The 21548-nt window shown below is 44.8% G+C and overlaps 1 protein-coding gene across 1 annotated transcript in view; it reads right to left on the reverse strand.

Annotated features, from left to right (window-relative positions):
* The window catches only part of LOC140916824 (protein shisa-1), a 38692-nt gene extending 21505 nt beyond the window's left edge, over nucleotides 1-17187 (reverse strand). The window contains exons 1-2 of the mRNA XM_073358712.2: nucleotides 16920-17187; nucleotides 15008-15450 (exon numbers count right to left, since the gene is read on the reverse strand). Coding sequence (XP_073214813.2) covers nucleotides 15008-15450; nucleotides 16920-17187 — 711 coding nt within the window. The remainder of the gene's footprint in view (nucleotides 1-15007; nucleotides 15451-16919) is intronic.
* Between the last annotated feature and the right edge of the window lie 4361 nt (nucleotides 17188-21548).

Genomic DNA, 21548 nt, shown 5'->3' on the forward strand with positions numbered 1-21548 from the left:
TAAGACTCCATTCCTTGTCTATCCCGGCAGAAACCCCAGCATATAGACAGACCCACAGACCCTTTTGTTTCTCTCCCTCCTCCCAGCTTTTGAAAGTATCTTGTCTCCTCATTGGTCATTTTGGTCAGGTGCCAGCGAGGTTACCTTTAGCTTCTTCACCCTTTACAGGTGAGAGGAGCTTTCCCCTGGCCAGGAGGGATTTCAAAGGGGTTTACCCTTCCCTTTATATTTATGACAGCACGTGAGCAGCACTTGGCATATCTGATGGCTTGTGAGAAAGGGAAAGCACAGATGTCTGTCTCCCATTTCCCCACCTTCCTTGATCCTAGGAGCAGGTAGGGTGGGTACCCCAGCCTAAGGGCTCTAGCCCTAACCTTTTCTACCAGCTCAGTATTGTTAAAGCACAGCCCCCTTTAGTCAGCTCCTTTTGTGTTCCCGACATCTCTCTGTGGGGAGATGCCCCTACACCAAGTGGGGCCAGGATCAGATAGCTTTACACTACTTGGAGGGGCGACTGCACAAGGGGCATCTGCAGCTGACTGTTTTAGCCAGTTTTCTCTCTGGCACAAAGGGGATGGAGCATGGTCAAGGATCTGGCTCAGTATTTTTCACATCTCCAAAGATGATGTAGTTTCAGCTTCAGACAATAGGGAAGTATTTTAAAACCCTAGACCATATATTTTGTTGCTGCTGCCCTCCGAGGCAATCTATATGTAACTTATAACAACAGGGGCATACAGCATGAGAGCTGTAGGCCTTCACTTTTTACAATTCTACTTTCAGGTTTAGTCCTATGAAATACCTACCAAGCTATATTTTCTAGGGTACTTTCTCTGCACTTTTAATTAGATGGGATATATATTGTACAGGTTATTGGCTTCCTCTCCTTCTGAGGCTTCTCTTAAAGTCGATAGGAAGCTGCAGTATTGTCAGGAACCCAGCTGTATGATTGCTCCTTTCTATCCATCTTAGGTATTTACAGAGCCCCAAGCTCCAGAGTAACTAGGCATCTGTCAAATTACAAAAAAGGTGGTTATTTGAAATAAAATCCTCAGCATAGGACTATTGGAAGTGGCTGTGTTCTCCCTCTGACCTGCACAGGCTACCAGTCATTCAATGGCTTTACCACAAGGTCACATTGTTGATGTACAAAGTCATTATCTAGGGCCAAGTTACTTGCAGGACTATCCCCCTGTGTCCCACCAATATAATGGAGAACACTCGGATTATACTTGTGCTTTGGGCTGAAGCTCACACAACAGCAAGGGTCACTCTGGGAAACTTTCTTCATGTGGATGTCCATCGGAGGCCTTCATTGGTGATCAGCTGGCTACTTGCTCTTCCTGTTTGCATCAGTTTTTTTCAATGCCACTTAATATCCCCTACCTTTCTGCATTGTTAACCAATGGCTTTTAATGCATTAGGTGGGATGTACCATCTACTTACAAACTACCAGACCTACACTGAAAACTATCTAAAGGGGCTGACAAAAAATTAGCTGCTTGACAGAGGCAGATTTTCTACTGCAAGTGAAGCAAAATTGTATTAAGTCAGGTAGGGGATTCTCTAGTGCAGTGGTTCTCAAAGCCAGTCCGCCGCTTGTTCAGGGAAAGCCCCTGGCGGGCAGGACCGGTCTGTTTATCTGCCGTGTCTGCAGGTTCGGCTGATCACGGCTCCCACTGACTGCAGTTCGCCGCTCCAGGCCAATGGGGGCTGTGGGAAGCGGCGCGGGCCAAGGGACGTGCTGGCCGCCCTTCCCAGAGCCCCCATTGGCCTGGAGCGGCAAACCGCGGCCAGTGGGAGTCGCGATGGGCTGAACCTGCGGACACAGCAGGTAAACAGACCGGTCCGGCCCGGCAGGGGCTTTCCCTGAACAAGCGGCGGACTGGCTTTGAGAACCACTGCTCTTGTGTGTTCTAATAAGATGAGAAGATGCCTAATAAGGGTGATCTTTTATACAGACTTCAGTGTATTTTTTGTACATGATGCAGTGCTAGACAGCTACCTGTCCACCTGGTTGCCTGAGGCACAATACTTTAGCGTTTTAGGAATCCATACACCACTCCTATCAAAGAGAGAGAGGAAAAAAAGCTCCCACAAGTGCAGATTCCTCACAAAGTGATAGGAGTCTTTTCACAATTTATTCAGTTAACCCCCTGCAGAAATTCTTTCCCACTGGAAAAGCTTGGTGTGGAGACTGTGGGTTTTTTAGTTCAAACCTTGAGTATGGTCACTGCATACCAAACTGCAAAATACATTTGTTTAGATTATTGTACTTATAAAAATTCTCAAGGTGAGCATGTTTATTCCTACTAAAACCAACAATATAATTTCCAAAGCATCACGAAGGGCTTCACTTGTAGTCCAGTCTTTTCATTTGTTAGCTTACCTAAATTAAGGGGTGGTATGGCCCCAATAGAGGACTGCTGAGTTCTAATCGGAAATCTGAAATGGACCCTCTACCTGGCAACTCACTTAAGACCCAATTTTCATAAGTGGCTTCTGATTTTCGGTGTCTCTATTTTTGGGTGTCCAATCTGAAACACCTAGCACCTGACTTTCAGAGGCACTGGACACCAACAGCTCCCATTCACTTCAGCTGGAGTTGTGAGTGCTCAGCATCTCTGATAATCAGACCCCAGGCATTTCAAGTTGGGCATCCGAAAATGGAGACCCCCAAATATCAGTAGCCATGTCTGAAAATTTGGTCCTTGATCTCTCTGCCTGACTTTCCCCATCCATTAAACAGGGGTACAGATATTAACAGTGGTCATCATAAACAGATCAGCATTTGCCACCAGTTACAACAGTTTCCTCTGTGTGTAGTGAAGGAAATAAGCATGATCTGTTTGCACATGTTGATTTTTTTAATGGTGACCTCTGTGCTGTGCTTAACAGGAATTTTGTGAGGAATAATTAATGTCTGCCCCAGGGCATAGGAGCTGAGTGACGAGTAAGGAGGGGGCTAGGCAGAGCTCCTCAACTGGCACAGGAGCCATTAATGTTCTTATGTCAGTGGCACAAAAAGTAGCAGCTCGAAGTGGTTTCAGGGCCAGGGATGTAATTCGCAATCTGGGAGCTGTGAATGGTGCTCGGGCAGAGGAGAGAACCTGGCAATAAAGTATCATATAAGCCCTAAGTACATTCAACTCCTCTTACTACACTCTGTACCACAGAACGGGTCAGCTACCTTGATTGATAGACACAAAACATTCTACAGCTAAAAAAAGGAAAAAAAAAAAAGTCTTTGCAATTCTGCTGTCATTATTCTAATGCTCTGGAGCTCTGATGCATATTCTTCCATGCATTGCTCTCTCAGCTCTCTCTCTCTCTCTTTCTTTTCAGTGTTGCACTTGTGTAGCAGACATGAAAATTATATCTTCAGGTGAAAGATTAATCTGATAGCCAGAAAATGTGAGCGAACAACCCAGGGAAATTAAGAAAATCTTCTTTAATGCAGTTAATTAAAAATTATCCATGAAACCTTAGGAGAAATGTCTTTACTTTTATCTACGCATTTTTTTAAAGAGGCACAAAACCCCACCAAAAAACACCCCATCCAGCAGGTTCATTCTAGGTCTGTGAGGCAAAGAGATTTTGACAAAAACAACATGAATTTGTTTCTAAATCTGCCTTTCCTTTATCTTAATTTATCTCTGAGCCCCAAGTGTGATAGGATCACAGAAGTGGGCACTGCAAAGATTTTGGATTAATTTTCTCAATGGTTAGGGCAGCAGCATATGCAAAGAATCTTAGGCTCTTCAAATGGAAGCTCATCATGCAGGCTCTTTATGTAATAGCCTGCTTGGAATCCTGATTAGAAGGCGTTGTTTATATTAAGGAGATGAGGGGATGGAAAGAAAAGCTTAAAAGATGAGCATGGCATATGTCCATTGCAAGTTGGAGATGGGCTTGAACATCAGAGATGTTTTTTACTGGGGGAAGGGAGGTAGCCAATTGTAGAGAGAGGAGCTGTTTTTTCCCCATATACAAGTAGCAACCATATAGTTTCACTCTGAATGGCTTGCATGATAGATTGAGACCAGCAAAACATGAAAGAACAAAAGTAAAGTCTCCATTACAGAGCAAGTAGTGTCCCAGTCTCTTGTGTGACAGTCTGTATTGAACAGATTACAAAACAGCTGCTGGCATGTCTGCAAACAGCAGAGTTTTGAGGTTAAAGGGGAATGTAACAGGGTGGTCATAGCTGAAAGACTGGGGCTTGCCAACTGTGATTCAGAATGAGCCACGCCAGGGACAGAGCAGACCGCTTCCCCTATAAAGAGCTGCAGGAGGTTGCAATGAAGCAGGGAGCGTGTTGAGTTTTGTCCAGGTAAAGCCTGGGAGTACTGGGCCCAGTTCCTACTAGAGACCCTAAGTGGGAGAAGGGGTTGGGGGCCTGGAAGGCATACGGCTGAGCTCCAGCCAGGTAGGGCCTGAGAGACGCTGAAATGGGAAGAGGGGCTGGAGATTCCCTGCCTAAAGGGAGAGAGCAACTGAACTGGGGTTGGCACCTGGATGTAAGGACTGAATAAATAGGACCCCAGGAGGGGAATGTTTTAATTGCCTGTGGATGGTGAGTTATTCAGGGGCCCTGCAGAGGAGAGAAATGGGTAGCGGGCACCACGGAGTGAACTCTGGCTGTGAGGGGCTGCCAAGTGAATGTCCAACCTGGCACAGTGCCGTGTAGAGAGCCCCAGGTGTGACAGTTACATGACAGCACACAATCCAAGGGCTATTTGTGAAGTTCAGATCTGGATCCAAACTTCTTCAAAACTTGGGATGCATTTGGGTCAGAAGACCCCTCTCTAGGCTGAAACAATTATCTCCAGCTATAGTGGCATGTCCATGAGATGAATATTGGATCCTGGTGCTATCTCACCAACAGTGTTCCCCAGATACCTAAAGATGAAGTACAAAGGAACTGGAATTATCAGCCACATCAGATGGAGTTTAGCTCATGCCCTCAAACATTGTTAATCTATCAGGTGGCCTGAGAGAAAACCTCTTGGATTAAGTGCACTGTCAGATCCATACAGGCAAAGAGAACATAAGCTCCTTGGGGCACAGACCATTGTTTTGTTCTGGGTTTGTACAGAACCTAGCATAAACAGGTTTCGGTCCATGACTGGGCCTCCTAGAGCTTACAGCAATAGAAATAATAATAAACATGGACCCCTGCATTTCTGGGCTTTAGCATTTGAGTGGCAGATAAATCCATTCCTTTCAAATACTTTAAATACCAACATTTTGATGGCATCTGACAAAATAAAAACCTGGCTTAGTAAAATGCAGCATCATTATCTCTGTGTACAGCTGCTTCAGGCTGAGACATTTCTATTCAGGCAGTGGAGACCTGAACAGTTCTGGAGGAAGAGATGGGTGTGGTGTCTGTGCACCGAAATAATCAGCAATTGAAATGATAGTGAGAGAGCCTTCCACCTGTGTTCTGATCCTTATCCGTCCATCCCAACAAATCCCATATCAGAACATCGGCGTCAGTCTTCAGCCTATGGAGTCCCATTTATTTTCATGGAAACTCACTCCATTAGCTCAGCTTGCAGTCTCTGTCCAGCCCTATTTGTACTACAGATAGAGCCGTGTCCATTGTAACCGTTCTCTGATGCTTGGCCACAGCCAGCAGAATCCAGCACCTACCCACAGCAGCAGGGTTCCTGGCCATGCCTGTGTTTGCATCAGTGTATTCTGGTGAAAACTGGGCAGCTATCCCATAGTGCTTTGAGGTCAGAGGGCTGGGGGTATTTTTCACATGGGGCAAATCCTTTGGGATGTACTTCTGCACAGACACGTAGGAGGCAAGAACACTGCCTAACCCAGTTACAGAGGCATGGTTAGATGATGACCTTCAGCAGAAGGGTAGTGTGAGAACCTGATACAACCTGACATTTGCCCTGTTCATGAGCGGTGTTAACCTATGGCACTCCCACGTGCACCAGGTCTACAGTAGACACTTTTGCTGGTATAGTAACGTTGGTTAGGAGTATGTCGGGGGGGGGGGGGGTTGTATGACGTTCCGATGCTGTCACACACCCTAGCCTTCATGCAATTATACCAGCATAAAAGTCCATTTGCTGGTATATTTTATTTTGCTCTGGGAACCAGTGCAAGCTACACTCTTTTGCCAGTATAAGCTGCATCTGCACAGTTATGCTGGCAAACCTTTTCTAGTGTAAAATAGTCCTTGTTTAGGAGCCATCTGTCATACTACTATAACCAAGTTAGGTGACCCGGTTGCAACACAGTTAAAAGTTGTGGTGTAGATGGGACCTTGGACTAGATGACCTCCTGAGGTCCCTTCCAACCCTGACATTCTATGACTCTAAACAGCATTAAAAAGATGTGGCTAAGTCTGATTTACACTACAGCTTTTAACTATATTGTAACCAGGTCTGCTGTATTTCAGAAAGGGCCTTAGGAACCAGGTGCCATGGGTGTCAACTCCGTGGGTGTTCCAGGGCTGGAGCACACCTGGAAAAAAATTAATGGGTGCTTAGCACCCACAGGCAGCAGCTCTCCCCTCCCTCCCAGGGCCTCCTGCCTGCTACAATTAGCTGTTCCGCAGCGGGCAGGAGGTGCTGGGAGGGAGGGGGAAGGAGTGGGGATGGGGTACTCTCGGGGGAGGGGACGGAACTGGGAGGGGAAAAGGTGGGGTGGGGGTTTGGGAGAAGGAGTGGAGTGGGGGTGGAGCCTGGGACTGAGCAAGGGTTGAGCACCCCCGGGCAAAGGGAAAAGCCGGCACCTGTGCCAGGTGCCATGTTGTCTGTGGGCTATGTATTGTTACCGCTTGGTTCAGAGTGGATAAAAGTCTGCAGTGCTAATGAGCTTTCCCACTCTGACGGCCTTTGACCCTTTGCCAGAAAACCAGGCGCTGATGAAAAGTGAATCAAGGAAGCTTTCCCAGGAAAATAAGGGAGATGTCTCATTTCAGCTGATGTTTGAACCGACTTGATTAAGACAAATTGGTGCAGATGGTACCCCTTTGAAACACTGAATGTCAACATGAAAAGACAGATATGACATCAGCAGCATTCAGCTCTGCCGCTTTACTGTGTGACATGTAAAGAATTGAAGTAATGATGAATAAAAGTGAAGCTGTCAAAAAAAATTTTAAAAAAAAGTAAAACGCAAACAACTTAATACTAGGCAGATACCAATAGCTGTTTATAGCAAGTGGAATTTATTATACTGTTTATACCAATAAGGAGGGTGCTCTCTAATGTTTAGAATATGGAGCCAGGACTCCTGGTTTCTCTCCCCAGTTCTGCCACTGACATCCTGTGTGGTCTTGGGAGAGTTACTTAACCTCTCTGGGACTCAGTTTCTCCAGCTGCAAAATGTTGATAATACTTACCTCCCACACAAGGGGGTTGTGGGGTTTGGAAGCATTGTGAAACCTTTGGATTATAGGAACGAAAGTGAACATTAATATTATTATAGGTTTTATTAATAAAGAATTGATTGGTTAGTGCCCTGCATTGTTTCTATACCATGATCGAATACACAAAAGGAACGAGTTAGTTATACGCTATGGATTTACTTGGCCCCACACATAATTGCACTGGTTTAAGATAATGGTTTATTTTTATACCAATTTAGTGAAACTGGTGCAAAAAGCTGAGGCTTGGTCTACGCTAAAAAGTTAGGTCAACCCAGCTACATCGCTCAGGGGAGTAAAAAATCCACACCACTGAGTGAGGCCTCAGAGAGGTGGATTACTCTGTGCTGATTGTCAAACCCCGTCCTCTTAGCATAGGTAGTGTCTACACTGAAGTGTAGCATTCAAGTGTAGACAAGCAAGTGGACACTCTTATTTTGGTTTAACCCAGGCTTATTGTTCTTTATCTTCTGTCAGTTTAGATAAATCAAAATAAGCCTCTTCAACTGAAATAAATGTCCACAGAGGGGGTTGCACCAGTTTAACTAAGTTGGTTTAACTAAAGCAGTGCAATTGTGTGTGTAGACAAGGCCTATACTTAAATGTAGGGGTTCTACCCTAAGACCCACTGGTATAAGGGTTTGGAAGATAAGGCTCTATTCTTTATTAGCTCAGTTCAATTCTTGTGTTTAGAAAGAATCCAACAAGAAAAGCCACCCATGTAATCAGTGAAGATTAAGGTGGAAATAGTGTAAGTATGTCTACACTGGAAACTTCAAAGGGCTTTGAAGTGCGAGAGTGTTCGTGCACGAGCGCTGGGAGAGAGATCTCCTAGCGCTCCTGGTAATCCACCTCCACAAGGGGATTAGCTCTGAGCACTAGGAGCGCTGCTCCCAGTGCTCGGAGCCTGTCCATACTAGCCCTTTAAAGCGCTCAGACTTGCTGCGCTCAGGGGGGTGATTTTTCACACCCCTGAGCCAGCAAGTTAAAGCGCGATAAAATGTAAGTGTAGACATACCCTAAATTGATTCTAAACTAGAATTTGGGGGAAGGGGTGGAGTTATCATTAGTCAAACAATAGAAAGCACTTTGGTGCGATAGGTGGCAAATAGACAATTAGATATCCCAGCTTTCTAAGGATATGCTAAGCCGAACAGCAAGACTTCCAAAATTAGTAAGGGGTGGAATCTCCACAAAAGACACTTATGTTTCTTTCTCCAAGCCTCATGATTTGATCCATTTTTAATGCAAATGCTAATTGGGTCACAGAACCATGCCACAGTTTACAAGGCTGCTTGGTAGAGGATTTTTAAAAGTAAATTGTCTATAGGAAAATGTTGTGGTATCAGTGTTGATCCCAGGGTATTAGCGAGACAAGGTGAGTGAGGTACTATCTTTTATTGGACCAACTCCTGTTAGTGAAAGAGGCAAGCTTCTGAGCTCCAGAAAGCTTTTCTTCAGTAGAGTCACAGCTAATTACAGATTGTTTAGCATAAATAGTTAACATGTAGTCTATGGGACAATTTAAGGTGAAGTGGCTGGTTAACACTCTTGCAGTCATAGGCCAAAGTAGGGGTGGGTGGAGGGACTAGTGGGTTATAGAATGTTGTAATAAAGCCATCCAGTGTCTTTATTAAGACCATTTCTTTTAGTGTCTAGCAAAGTTATGAATTTAAGCTCAGGCTCGTCTTTTGAAGGTGATGTGCAGGTTTCCTTTGAGGATGAGGTCTGAAAGGTCAGATATGGAGTGATCTTTTGTGAAAAGTGTTCACCCAAGAGCGATACGGTGTTTTTGTCTTTTATAATTTTTCTGTGCGACTTCATTCGAGAGCGTAGTGATTGTCTGGTTTCACCCACATAGTTGTTATTGGAGCACGTAGCACACCACATGTCGTGATTGGCATGTGTATGACTCATGGATCATGAAAGGTGTGTTGTGGGGGGTGCTGATCATTGTAGCAATGGAGCTATGTCTGCAAGTTTTGCATCTGTTGTTATGGCAGGGCCTGGTGCTGCTTTGAGTTGGTGGGTCCTGATCTGTGGGGAGTTTGCTTCAGATGATGAGCTTGGTGAGTTTAGGATGTTGTTTGAAGGCCAGAAGAGGGGGTCCGGGAAAGATTTCTTTCAAGTATGGGTTGCAATTGTTTAATGATACCCCATATAGGTTCCGGTGTGGCGTGATAGATGACAACTAGGGGTGTGCGGTAAGGGAGGTTTTATTTTCTATATTGAAGCAGGTTCTTTTGTCCCCCGCCCCCATCACTGCAGAGGTGTTAATGGGCACTTCACCTTGAATGGTCCCTTAACATATGTGTTAACTACTCATGCTAAACAGTCTGTTCCACACATTGGGTATGTTTACACTGCAATAAAAGTCCACAGGGGCGGCTGCAGCTGGGCTAGGTCAGCTGACTTGGGCTCACAGGCTGTGGGGCTATAAAACTGTAGTGTAGCCATTCAGGCTCTGCCTGGACCCTGAGGAGTTTCAAAGCCTGGGCTCCAGGCCAAGGGCAAGTCTACACTTAAAATGCTGCATTGGTGCACCTGCCCCAAGCTGTGCCGCTGTAGTGCTTTAATGAAGACACCCTACGCCGATGGGAGAGAGCTTTACCGGCTGTGTAGTTAATCCACCTCCCCAGGATGCAGTAGTTATGTCGACAGGAGAAGCTCTCCCACCGACAGCGCTGTATACACGGCGGGGTTAGGTTGGTATAACTACGTCGCTCAAGGGTATGGATTTTTCACACCCCATGAGCGACGTCGTTATACAGATACTGGATTGTAGTGTAGCGCAGACCAGAATATCTATACTGCAATTTTATAGCCCCACATCCCAAGCACCATGCACTTGAGTCAGCTGACCTGGGCTCTGTGACTCGTTGCCACGGGTTTTTTATTGCAGTGTAGACTTACACTCTGAGTCCCTTTCCCGGACCCGAAGAGCTCTCAGGGTACCTCAAAAGCTTGTCTCTTTCACCAACAGAAGCTAATCCAATAAAAGATATTATCCTGCCCGCCTTGGCTCTTGGAAAATACATCTCCTCAGGGTGCTGGAACAATTTTTATAGTGGGGGTGCAGATGATGGAAACCATATATATATTGTTGTTATGGCAGCACCTCCAGCACCCCTAATTCCAGCACCACTGCATCTCCTCAGTCTTCAGAGAAAAAGAAATGACATTTGCTTCCCTTGTTCTCTCTCCTGGGGTGTAATTTTTTAAATAGAACTATTAGAAGCGATCAATTTGTTCAAACCAAGCATTTGCCTCTGCTGTGTTGCACTAACTATGCTGACCAACAAATATGTGTCCGGCTGATTACTATTCATGGGGCCTTTTCAAGAACGTACAAAGCATTTTATTTTCTGCTTGTTATCTATTTTTTCCTTCCTATTTGGTTATCGTCTTTCCTCTTCCTAGCATTTTCTGCTCGGTACTAGTAAATGACACTGAACACTGGAGTCGCATTAGATGTCTATAAGACTTGGTCTAACCTTAAAAAGTTATATTGGTATCCCTGCATTGGTCAGGGCAGTGAGACAACCACAACTATGACTAACGTAGCTATGCCAAAATCCCCAGGGTAGATGCCGCTACGTCAATGGAAGAGCGCTGCTATCAATGTAGCTGACATTATTCAGAGAGGCAGTATTCCTGCGCTGACAGAAAACTTCATTCTGCATCAACATAGGCTCCATAATGTAGAAATAATGATACCGCATCATTATGGAGGAAGCATTGTAGTCAGGAGTCAGACACTCCTGACTTCTAATCCCAGCTCCAACAGTGATTATTTGTGTATTCTTGGGTAAATCACTTTGATGCTCTGTGCCTCAGTTTCCCTATCTGTGAAACTGACAGTGACACTTACCTGCTGCCTTGGTAATCCTAAATGAGGATTAATTAGGTAATGTTTGCAAAGTGATTTATACATAACAAATACTAAGGGCAAGTCCATGCTACAACATTAAGTCAACCTAAATAGTGTTGACGTACAATTTAAATCACTTTTGCATGTCCACACTTGGATCAGCATTTGTTTTTGCTTTCTTGGCTTCCCTGCATGCTTTGATTTTTTTCCAGCCTCCAAAGACCAAAAAACTGCTGTTAAACCTTTTCTGTGTCGCTGAAAGTGTGGCGAACTTTGATTTCCGTTAGTTTCCAGTGTCTTCAAAGGGTCTTTCATTTTTAGTCTCTTTTGTTCTCATTTCCAGACTGACCTCAAACTTGTTAACACAAAGGATGTCCTGGAAATATGTGAAAGTTATGAAACTGCAGAAGCAAACTTGTGGGGGAAAATACAGCAGCAACATTTTAAAGTTGATAGTGAAAAAATAAGACATTTACTTAATTTTTTTAATAACTTCTACTGTAGGTTGCACTCCCAGCATCATCCCAATGATGGCAAAGCACTTCATGAATATTAGTGCATGAAGCCTCATCCCAGACCTTTGAAGGAGGGACTATCCTCACTTTGCAAATGAAAAACTTGACCAAGTTTGTGGCAGAGCTAGGAACAGAAATCAAACCATCCAAGACTCTTGTCCCTCTCTTCTTAGAGAGATCATTTGCTATTGGGAACTGCCTTCAGAAACAAGGTTTGTTGTTTCAGGGCAATATTATAATTGAGAACATACACCTGTGTTGTACATCTTCCAATATTCATTGTTTTTCTTAAAGCCTCAGTTTCTGGAGTCAAGTGATCACAGTGGAATCTCGGCTTTCAGTAAAAAGAAAAAATGTCTAGCCCTCGTGCTTTTTGAACTAAATCTTGAAAACATGAACCACCCGTACCCTGAAAGCTCAAGAGTCGGCAGGCAAATAGAGAACCCACTTTATTTTTTTTAAAGTCTCATGATCTTTAAATCAATCTTGTGATGGGACTGACTCATATTTTTAAATGTTTGAGGGTTAGCAATACTAATTGACTAAAATTAAGTTATAATCGAAGGAGGCAGGGTATATAATATCACCAGCTTAAAACAAATGTCTGGCATGTACACACTTGATCAAATTAGAAAGGTAAATACAATCTGTGCTCCCTTGCAGTGACTGGTAGTAATGCTTGCTGCCAATAAGGTGCTGTTTAACACCCCTGTAAGCTATGCATTCTGTTAACACTTCACAAAATGGATCTGGGCCCTAAAACTAGAGCTGTAACATCCATTTTCATTGCAACATACCTTTGTATCTCTAAACAGGAAGGAACAGGGCAGAAATACTCCATAAATAACTGGATTTAGGTTCTGTCCTCATGGGTGTTAGTCCTTATCTGATCTTTTTATTAAGAAAAAGGACATGAAATTCACCAAAATGTGGGACCTTAGACAACAGTTCCTCTAAAAATAGGCATTTAGTTAAAGCAAATGCACAGCTACCTGTTACCATTCTTATCACACCAGCTCTGGGTGCTGTGAAATCCAATCCATAGTATAAATAGGTCCTCAATTACTTTCAGTGACAGGGCATTGAGTGACATGACAAACTAGGCTCAGTCTCCCTCAGCACAGTTAAGCTTTGGTTGGTACTTTACATTGGTGGTCTCCCGTCTTCATCCTCACTTAAAAAAAAAATCAGATAACTAATTTTGAATAAATTCAAAATGCTTCATGTCACGTAAATATGTATTACTTCTTTCCCTGTGCAGCACACAGATTGGCCCGAAGTTACATCCCTGACAGCAAACTTTGATATATTGGGGCCAATTTCCCCTTCTCTTACACTACTGTAAATCCATTAATTTTAATGGAAATACTCTTGATTTACACCAGTGCAAATGAGCAGAAAATTGAGCCTATTATTTTACCAGGGTGCATTGCTTCCCCTACTACAAGCCAGGATACTAAGAAATGTGCGCCCTTTTTAGCATCTACATGATGGGACACATTACACAATAGCATTAGATGTGAGATGCCTCCACATCAATACAATAAGAATACAAATATTCTGATGGATTTTATGTTTACCGAATGGATTATTTAGCCCCATCTGCTCCCCAGGGAAGTCATCAAAGCCTCTTTATTATGCAGATTTTAAGATCCTGACCAATCAGCTGAAGATTAAGTTCTTGTTCTTTTACACACACAACTTTAATCCTTGGCACCTGCTCCTACTGGCAATGTCTGTGGAGTTATTTTAATGTGCCTCTGGTGTAATTATTCTCTGGTTTCTTTGACCAAAGGAAGTGTTCGACACTCCAGCAGCCGGGATCACCATATTTTGTCAACCTCTTCACATTAGCATCCTGCTGTTAACTCCTGCTGTGAAGGATGGCTGCAATTAGGCAATGCACATCTGAAGATAATTCCTTGTTGAGAGTGTAAACAGTGTTTTAAGTCAAAATAGATAGGATTTTCTTCTCTACGAGAAGCTAAAGAAAAAGGAAGTAGTGTTATACAGGTGGCGGTTCTCGCCACCTTTCACTCCTTTTCCCCACCCAGTTATAAAAAAGCCTTTTCATGATGTCTTGTAATCAGTCTGCAGGTCTCTTTTTGTCGATGTTGCATAGCGAGAGCTACACTAAACCATTACAAGACAGGGAGCAACAAATACGCCATCGCAAAGTTATTTTCTCCAATAATCTGCACAGATACAAAGTACGTTTTACAAAAAGTTTTGGCCTAAAAGCTGCTCCTGTAGCAGCACTTAACTGACACCTCGTCAGCAGCATGTTCAGTCTTAGAGTCACCATCAACTTGACATCCAGGCAATTTGGGGGGGAAAAAAAAAGTAAAAAGTAGTTTCAGATACTCCACCTGCCCCCTAGTCCCTCTGCCAACTTTTGCTTTTACAGTCATTCACATTTTCTGAATGTTATTTTGTTCCCTGTCAGTATGGGCCCACACAAACAACAGTGAAACTGACTATGCATGATGCTAATAAATGCATAGTATAGTCACAGTAAGAGAGAAAAACAAGACTTTCCATCATCCCCTCTGATCCCTTTTGCTTAGAATAAGCTTGTTTTGTAACAGTCAGATGTAGATAAAAATTCAGGCAAAGACATGATTTGACAATGTCCCTTTAAGTTAAAACCACAAGTTTTTAAGCAGAGAAAGTACTCTACAAGCCATTTAAAATATAATGCAAAATTAGTCTTATTAGGATTGCGGAATGGCTAAGGCATTTGGTAATGGGCAAGAAAAACCTTTAGGTAGCTGGGTTCAAATTCAACCTAAGCTAGTAATTGACCAGGAGTGCCAAGATCTGCTGGCTGTTCACTGCCTATAAGAAGGAATATGGCAATATTGCTCCAGTTCCCAGTGGGCAGCTGTCCACAGTTAAAACCCCCACCAAGATTAGCCCTGCCATGAGAAAACATGCCAAGAAATGAATGAACCATGGAGACTGAACCTGAGCCCCAAGGTAGTACAGTACGTACTAAATTAGCTGGTTAAACAATTAAAATAAGACCTATTTTTCCCAAATAGATATCAAGACCGGATTCTCATTTCACACATGCTAATGATTTCAGAAGTTTGTATTACTTCCTGTTTGTTAACTTTGTCCAAAAAGCACCTTACATTTTTACAATATGGAGTTCTGCAGTTACAGGTCATCTTAGACATGAATGCCTGAGTACATTGTTTGGTCACCATGCATGGCACTTACAGGAAAATTATAGTAAGAAGTTTGTCCATAGACTGCTCTATTAAGGAAAGATGCTGGAGTTGTTATGATAGTATGATCAGCTGGTATTCCGTAATTAGTACATGCAGGCTGCAAAAGGGGTCCATTGGTTAATGTAGGAGGCAAGAACTGGGCTCCTTGAGAGGAACCTATGATGGGAAAAGGTGGAGCCATGCTCAGGCAGATGTTACTAGTCTGAGGAAGACTACCCAAGGAGCATCTGGTGGCTGAACTAGAGCTGGAACTGGAGAACCAAGGAGGAGCAGCAGCTTCCAGCAGCCGACTCTGGACTGGTGCAGGCCCATGTTGCTGCTCTTCATCCTGGGATTTCAGGCATCTACAGCAGCAAATACCAATGAAGGCCCCAATGACAACAAAAGCCACAAATATGGACCCAACAAGGAGGAAGGGTAAGTACATGGGCACTGGAAATGGAGAATACAGAGAGATAAGTCAGTCATTTAGTATTTACTAAGGTAATCATTTACAGATGTTTCCCTAGCTATATCATGTCTCATACCGAGCAGTTTCACTAAACCTTTAAAGCATCACCACAAAGTCTTGCACCCTACCCATTAACTCTCCAAATGAATAGCAGACCAAGATGGACTCTTGCCAATGAGAAACTAGAATGAAGTCTTGGACTAAGCCCAGGTAGACGGTTAGACGTGGGCGCCATTCCCTTTCCAAATTATGATAGTCATTTACACCTATGCAGAGTGCTTTTGAGACTAGTATTCTGATCTGGTAGCATTTCGCACCTATTGTTTTCAGGTACAAGCGACAATACAAGATGCAAAGGACCAGAGAATTGAGCCCATAACTTGTTTACTTTATAGAATTAGTGATAAATGCCGTGTAGAATCTACCTTTACAGGACAGGAGTCTAGATATGGTCGCTAAGCAGCTCTAGATCTTGCAATCCCAATTTTTACAAACTCAAAATTCACCATTTTAGGAAACTTGTAAGGAACCAGAGGCCTCTGAGCACCCAGCACATTAGCAGTCACAGCAGCCCACATTATGCTTCCTTCACCTTGGAACATAAATCCTAGAGCTGTGGCTCAATGGTGCCTGATCAGTCCTTCGCATTTACATTAAGCCCCCAAATGCTAAATAAGAAGAACCTCAGCTGAAGCCTGGTTTCCACCCCACATCGTCCATTGGCTCTGGCCTGCATCACTAGAATTTAGTCTAAGGCATCCTGGTTATGTCACACTCAGCTCTGCTGATAGATCACCCATTTCCCTTCTCCTTCCCCGACAGTACCTTAGGGCTTGTCTGCAGTTGGAAGGTGTTTCTGATTAAAGCAAGGTCTGAATTTAAAGTGCAATGGCTATTCCTGAATGATTCCAGGGAGTTTGGGTTAATCTGAACAGAAACAAGGCACTCATTCCAGAATAAGTGTGTCCGCACACAGAGTTTAGAGTTAGTCAGGAGCAGTTAACCAGGAATAACTCCATGAATGGACCAGCCCTTAATTAGCAGAGCCTAATGCCGAGGCAGTTTTCTGCCAATACCAGCTATGGGCCACTTTGCATTCTACAAGGGAACTAGACTTCCATTTTAAAACAATAGGGGAGGGGAGCCCAGAAATACTCTTCTTTACTCACTCCCCTTCAAACAGGGTCCCACTGTGGGTCAAGATGTCTAGAGCTCTAAAGGGGGAGCAGGCTTGAGTTGAGCAGCTGGAGCTTTGAAGGTGGTGAATGGGGGGATTAGATGTGGAGCTGCAGAGGGAGGCATGGGCTGGTTGGGTAAGATGTGGAACTGTAAAGGGAGAGTTTTGGGGTGATGGATCTAAAATCACCCCAGCCCCCTACAGTGCACAGCAGAACCCAGGTCTCTGATGAAGTCCACCCCATATCCTGCAGGTGCAGAAGGAGCCTGTTACCTGGTGGAGGCTTGGGACTGGTCTGGTGATGGTCACTAGGACACAAGCCTTGGTCCAGCCGGGCCTCTCTGGTTGAGCAGCAGTAGCGCAGGTTGCAGTTGCCGCAGCACAGAGTAGCCTCTGGGCTGTCATAGTGCTCCGGGCACCGAAAGCCCCTGTGCCCGAGCTGTGAGCTGTCCGCCCAGCCATGGCAGTACTCTCCATCCTGCCCAGAGGTGCCCCCCGGAGTCAGCAGCAGCACCAGGACACACAATGGCCCCCTCTCCATGGCACAGACACTTTCGGCGTTCCTGCCTTTTGCCCCCCTCCTTCACAGGGCTCAGACTGGAGACCCCCCCTAGCCTGTCACTTAGTTAGTCCACGTGCTCTGAACTCCCCAGTCGCTTACGGCACCCCCTAGCAGCTCAGACCAGGCTCCCTCTTGATTCTATTAGCCACCAGGGTACCTCTGCACCTGCAATCAGCCCACCAGGATGTATGGCTGCCACCTCCTCCTCCTGCCAGTCTGTGAGCTGTTTCTACTGCCTTCCCACTGGCCCTGGTGTAAAGCTCTGCTCAGCTCAGGGCTCAGGAGGTTTTATCCCCTGTCCAGTGACCTGCCTCCAATTCTCTCTCCCCCTCCCTCCCAACAACAAACAAGGAACCACTCAATTTGAAACCTCTCTCACCCCCTCATTACCCATCCTAAACTCCAGCAGGGAAGAGCCTCTGATTCCTGCTGGAGACGGCACATCTCAAACACTTGATTAGCCACTGTCCCGAACAAGGGCACAATTAGCCAACACTTAAGAGCATGGGATGCAGCAAGCACAGGGCTAGCCTGGTACCAAAGATCCATTCCCTTAGGGGCAGGCAGATGAGCTGAGGTGTCAGAGGGGGGCAGCTGGGGAATGAGCAAAAACAATGCATGATGACAAGTGAGAAATTAAATTTCACAAGCAGAAGGAAAGCACATCTACTGCCAGCTTCCAGAGGGCTCTTTAGTATAATTGCTACAAATTGCTAAGGGACATTTGTATAACACAATGGAAGAAAAGCCACTGTTTGCCTTGTTTAACATGGATAATCAAGTATGTAAGTATACAGAACAGGATTTTGGTGTAAAAGTTTTGGCAAAATACATCTTGAGAGGCCTATATTTCCGAATACTACCCAAGCAGTGCTGTTTTCTGCGCATAGTTAAAGGTGTGGAGGCTGAAACTTGCAAAGAGCCTGCCACAAATCTGCCTCACAAAGCTCAGAGCAATCCATGAATCCAAAAGCACATTCAAGGGAACAAGATGCATATTTTAAGAAGCCCGTGGTCATATTTACATAGGAAAAGTCACTGTGTTGCCAAGACCCTTTTACAACAGAGGAGTGCCTGACACTGTCTTTCATTGTCAATAGGAAAAGACCAGGCTTTGCTTCTGGCATGTCTTCATTGGGATTTTAGCGTCCGGTGGCGCTACACTGATGTAGCTCTACTAGAGCAAACCCTGGTATAGAGCATGGGTGTAAACCTCTTGTGTTTGCCATTGTCCCTGCAATTACATTTGTAGGAAAGGCCCAAATCCGAAAAGGTATTTAGGCTCCTAACGTCCATTGATTTGAATACATTTGTAGATCCCACTTAAACAGCGTAGACAAGATCTATGTTCTTGAACAGTGCTAAAGCCCTGCAAAACTTCAAGGCCCTGATCCTGCAAACACTTAAACACATGGTCATAGGTGAGGAGGGAACTAGATGGGGCCAAGATCCTGAGCACCTACAGTTCCCATTGACCTCAGTGGAAGTTGTGGTCAGTGGTGCTGGAACATTTTTAATAGTGGAGCTGAAAAGCCAGCCCCTCTCCCCCGCCCACCATTCCCCGAGCTGGGGCTGGGAGCAGGGCCGTGTCTCTGGGAGGAGGGGACCTAGACGGGGTAAGGGGGCCGAGGCTAGGGCCGGCAGTCGGGATCCCCAGGTGCAGAGCTGGCGGCAGGGGAGCCCCAGGAGTGGGGCCAGGAGCCGGGCCCCCGTGTGCACAGCCAGGAGCAGAGCCCGGGCGTGGACCCAGGAGCTGGGCCCCTGCTTATGGGGCTGGGCGCAGAGCTAGGGGGTACTGAAGCATCCCCCGTACCTCTAGTTCCCGTACCTATGGCTGTGGTGCTTATCACCTGAGAAAATCAGCTGGTAAGGCAACATCTTTCACACCCTGATCAGAACAATTGGCACCAGTGTTTGCCAATTGCTTTAAGATTCCAGGATGTAAAGCTCATTACGAATGCAGCATTCATTAATGCACATAAAAGCTTGACCCTGTTCTCATTAAGTTTAAAGGGAATTTTGCCATTAATTACAGATAGTGGATACAGAACAGAGTCCAGTTCTGCAAACGCACAGAAATACAGCACAAAATGATCTCCCCTCTGATTACTCCTGTTATAACTTTACAGACCGGCATGCACATTTATGCTGTATTGACAATTTCATAGATTCAACTGAGTCATATTTCCAATCTGCCAAAGATTTCAGCTCTCATCACCTCTGGCAGTCTGTCACCTTTCATGCATCACTGTTTAATTGGCTCTTTGGCAAACATGTTTATGGAGATTCCTCTTGTCTGTTCAAAATGTTAAATGAAAACTCTATTTAGATTTCAGTTTTCAGAGTAACAGCCGTGTTAGTCTGTATTCGCAAAAAGAAAAGGAGTACTTGTGGCACCTTAGAGACTAACCAATTTATTTGAACATAAGCTTTCGTGAGCTACAGCTCACCATCCGATGAAGTGAGCTGTAGCTCACAAAAGCTTATGCTCAAATAAATTGGTTAGTCTCTAAGGTGCCACAAGTCCTCCTTTTCTTTTTGAGATATTTCCAAACGCTGCTCAGTGAACGGAGATATACTTTCTGCCCTGCTGCATCTTAGCTTTGCAAGAGACAGGTTGACTGATTTGCAAAGGACCTCATCCTGCAAAGTGCTGAGCACCCTCCTACAAGGTACAGAACAGAGTCTGAAGACAATGGGAGGTGAGTGAGCACAGCACCTTGCAGGACTGGTCCCATAAACAACTGGGAAGATGCTTTATATTCTGTCCAGTCACAAGCTGTCAGATTTGTCTTAAAGCAAATGATGGTTTATTTAGGCATAGACCCCTAGCTATATTAAACCAAACTAACTTCCATCTTTATTATTAATGATTAAGAACAGAGTAAATGCTGAGAGGCTCTGGGAAGGTGCTCAGCACTTCTTAGGGTTTGTCACAATAAAATAAACATCAATAATAATAATCAAATTAACCCCCTACACCTGTTACATTGAAAGTACACTATTGAGGTTGCAAAGTCAAGCACTCTGAAGTTAGGAAATGCCTGAATTAAGGTTGTCTGTGCAACCTTGGTTCAACCCCCATGTGCATTATGACAGTCATTAAGTACATGGTCATGTATTACTTTTTTTCCTCAGGTCCCCTGCCTCATTCAGTGAACAGGTAAATCCTTAAAACCTGAGCTCACATATGCTCTGCATGGACATGAACATCCCAGAGCATTTTTTATAAATTCAGGGGGCTGCTGTAGTGCCCTTGTCCAAAATCTCCCCTCTTCACATGGTTGTGCAGTGGACTGTGCTCTCATTGTCCACCTGGCTGCTGCCATAGAGCCGGCTGCACCACAGACGTGGTGTGGATGGACCAAAGATTGTATGTGCATATGTAACTTGTGAACTACTTTGGGATCCTTGCACCTGAAAAGCTCTATACAGACAGACTGGGGTGCTGGTTGCAAGTAGCTGTAGTAAATGTGAAATGATAATAGTTTCCATTCTATTCTATTCCATTCTAATTCCCTGAAAACAGTCACTCACAACATTCAGGATTGGGCCCATAATAAATACATGGTACTGCATGAAGCATAATAAGTACATTAATAAGAACATTCTCTATTAGCAGTTGTCCTGCAGCAGCAATGAAATGTGTTTTGACAAAATGCCCCTAAGAACTTGTGCCTACGGAGAACTGTCTCGCTAATTCCCATTCAAATACTTTGGGAAATGTCTTTGGTGCCCTGTAGTCACTGAGCTCTTTACATTTCATGAGTGCAGTTATTGAATACATTTTGCCAATGAGAAATTATACAAAATTCAATTACAGCTAACCAGTCACATACCACCATGTGTATCTGTATATGCACACACTGTAATTCAGCCCATCTCGTCCCATCCCATGTTGGCTGTGCACAGAGGTGAAACTAAGCCAGTACGCCCTGGTACGGTGTACTGGCAAGAGCCGGTGCACCGTACTGGGGCAGCCTGGCTTCCCCAGGGGGCAATTTAAAGGACCTGGGGCTCCAAGCAGTAGCTGGAGCCCCAGGCCCTTTAAATTGCCTCCAGAGCCCCGCTGCTGGAGTCCTGGGGTAGCGGCTGCAGGGCGCCGGCAGCTATTTAAAGAGCCCGGGGCTCCCCTGCTTCTACCACCCCAGCCCTTTAAATAGCCGTCGGAGCCCCACCGCCACTACTCCAGGGCTCTGGGGCTATTTAAAGAACCGGGATGGTAGAAGCAGGGGAGCCGCGGGTCCTTTAAATAGCCCCTGGAGCCCTGGGGTAGCGGGGGCTCCAACTGCCTCTGCCGCCCCAGTCCTTTAAATAGCTGCTGGACCCCCACCCCACTT

Source organism: Lepidochelys kempii, chromosome 9, assembly GCF_965140285.1.
Source record: "Lepidochelys kempii isolate rLepKem1 chromosome 9, rLepKem1.hap1, whole genome shotgun sequence".
Lineage (NCBI taxonomy): Eukaryota > Metazoa > Chordata > Testudines > Cheloniidae > Lepidochelys > Lepidochelys kempii.